Source organism: Penaeus vannamei, chromosome 39 (assembly GCF_042767895.1).
Source record: "Penaeus vannamei isolate JL-2024 chromosome 39, ASM4276789v1, whole genome shotgun sequence".
NCBI classification, from domain to species: Eukaryota; Metazoa; Arthropoda; class Malacostraca; order Decapoda; family Penaeidae; genus Penaeus; species Penaeus vannamei.
The window spans coordinates 16,730,379-16,732,736 of record NC_091587.1 but is presented as its reverse complement, the minus strand read 5'-3'; the positions used below and the strand labels follow the sequence as shown (position 1 = coordinate 16,732,736).

The following is a 2,358-nucleotide window of genomic DNA, read 5'->3' as shown; positions in this document are numbered from 1 at the left end:
TATATATATATATATATATATATATATATATATATATATATATATATATATATATATATATATATATATATATATATATATATATATATATATATATATATATATATATATATATATATATATATATATATATATATATATATATATATATATATATATATATATATATATATATATATATATATATATATATATATATATATATATATATATATATATATATATATATATATATATATATATATATATATATATATATATATATATATATATATATATATATATATATATATATATATATATATATATATATATATATATATATATATATATATATATATATATATATATATATATATATATATATATATATATATATATATATATATATATATATATATATATATATATATATGTATATATATATATATATATATATATATATATATATATACATATATATATATATATATATATATATATATATATATATATATATATATATATATATATATATATATATATATATATATATATATATATATATATATATATATATATATATATATATATATATATATATATATATATATATATATATATATATATATATATATATACATATATATATATATATATATATATATATATATGTATATATATATATATATATATATATATATATATATGTATATATATATATATATATGTATATATATATATATATATACATATATATATATATATATATATATATATATATATATATATATATATATATATATATATATACATATATATATATATATATATATATATATATATATATATATATATATATATATATATATATATATATATATATATATATATATATATATATATATATATATATATATATATATATATATATATATATACATATATATATATATATATATATATATGTATATATATACATATATATATATATATATATATATATATATATATATATATATATATATATATATATATATATATATATATATATATATATGTATATATATATATATATATATATATATATATATATATATATATATGTATATATATATGTATATATATATGTATATATATATGTATATGTATATATACATATATATGTATATATATATATTTATACATATATACATATGTATATATATATGGATATATATGTATATGTATATATACATATATATGTATATATATATATTTATACATATATATATGTATATATATGTATATATATATGTATATATATAAGTATATATATATGTATATATATGTATATATATATTTATATATATGTATATATATAAATATATATACATGTATATATATGTATATATATATATATATATATATATATATATATATATATATATATATATATATATGTATATATATATGTATATATATATGTATATATATATGTATGTATATATATATATATATATATATATATATATATATATATATATATATATATATATATACGTATGTATATGGCGTAGCCATGGGCTCTCCACTCGGCCCGTCCTATGCTAATGCGTTTCTGTGTCATCAGGAACAAGACTGGCTAGAAGAATGCCCGCTTGAATTTAAACTACATTATCGTCGGTACATTGATGATACTTTTCTGCTCTTCAAACATCCCTCACATGTTAATCTCTTCTTAGATTATCTAATTCCAAACATCCCAGCATCAAATTTACCTGTGAAATACAAAAGGACAACCAATTACCCTTTTTAGATACTATGGTCACCAATAACAACGGTAACTTCCATACAAGTATCTACCGTAAACCAACTTTCACTGGCCTTGGACTAGACTTCCTCAGTTTTACCCCATATATATTATAAGATAAACAGTGTTAAAACTCTTATAACAAGGGCCTATAATGTATGTAGCAACTGGGCCGCCTTTCATATTGAAATGTCATTTTTGAAGAACTTCTTTTTAACAAATGGTTACCCATTATATCTTTTTAATAAAATAACCAAAACTTTTTTATGCAAGAAATTCATTGATCACCAAACTGTCATTACTGTTAATCGAGTAAACCATCTTTCTCGGCAATAAGAGAACATTCGCTTCAACACTCACATCCCTTTTCTAACACTGATTTCAGTATTTTGTCCTCCCACTCCTCACGGCAAGACCTCATCACCTCAGAATCCTTGCTAATTAAAAAGATGAAACCTGAGTTGAACAACATAACGACAGCAACTCCCTTGTTTACACACTGACTGCCCATCACCATAAATCACCTATTTTTGGTTAGTTTTTGACTTTCTTGTGCATTCCATATTTATGAATTGTATTTTTGTATT

The 2,358-nt window shown here is 14.9% G+C and overlaps 1 protein-coding gene across 1 annotated transcript in view; it reads right to left on the bottom strand.

The window, feature by feature from the left end:
- Positions 1 to 1,542, bottom strand: part of LOC138860057 (uncharacterized) — a 6,614-nt gene extending 5,072 nt beyond the window's left edge. The window contains exon 1 of the mRNA XM_070116862.1: positions 1,522 to 1,542. Within this exon, the coding sequence (XP_069972963.1) occupies positions 1,522 to 1,542 (21 nt within the window). The remainder of the gene's footprint in view (positions 1 to 1,521) is intronic.
- Between the last annotated feature and the right edge of the window lie 816 nt (positions 1,543 to 2,358).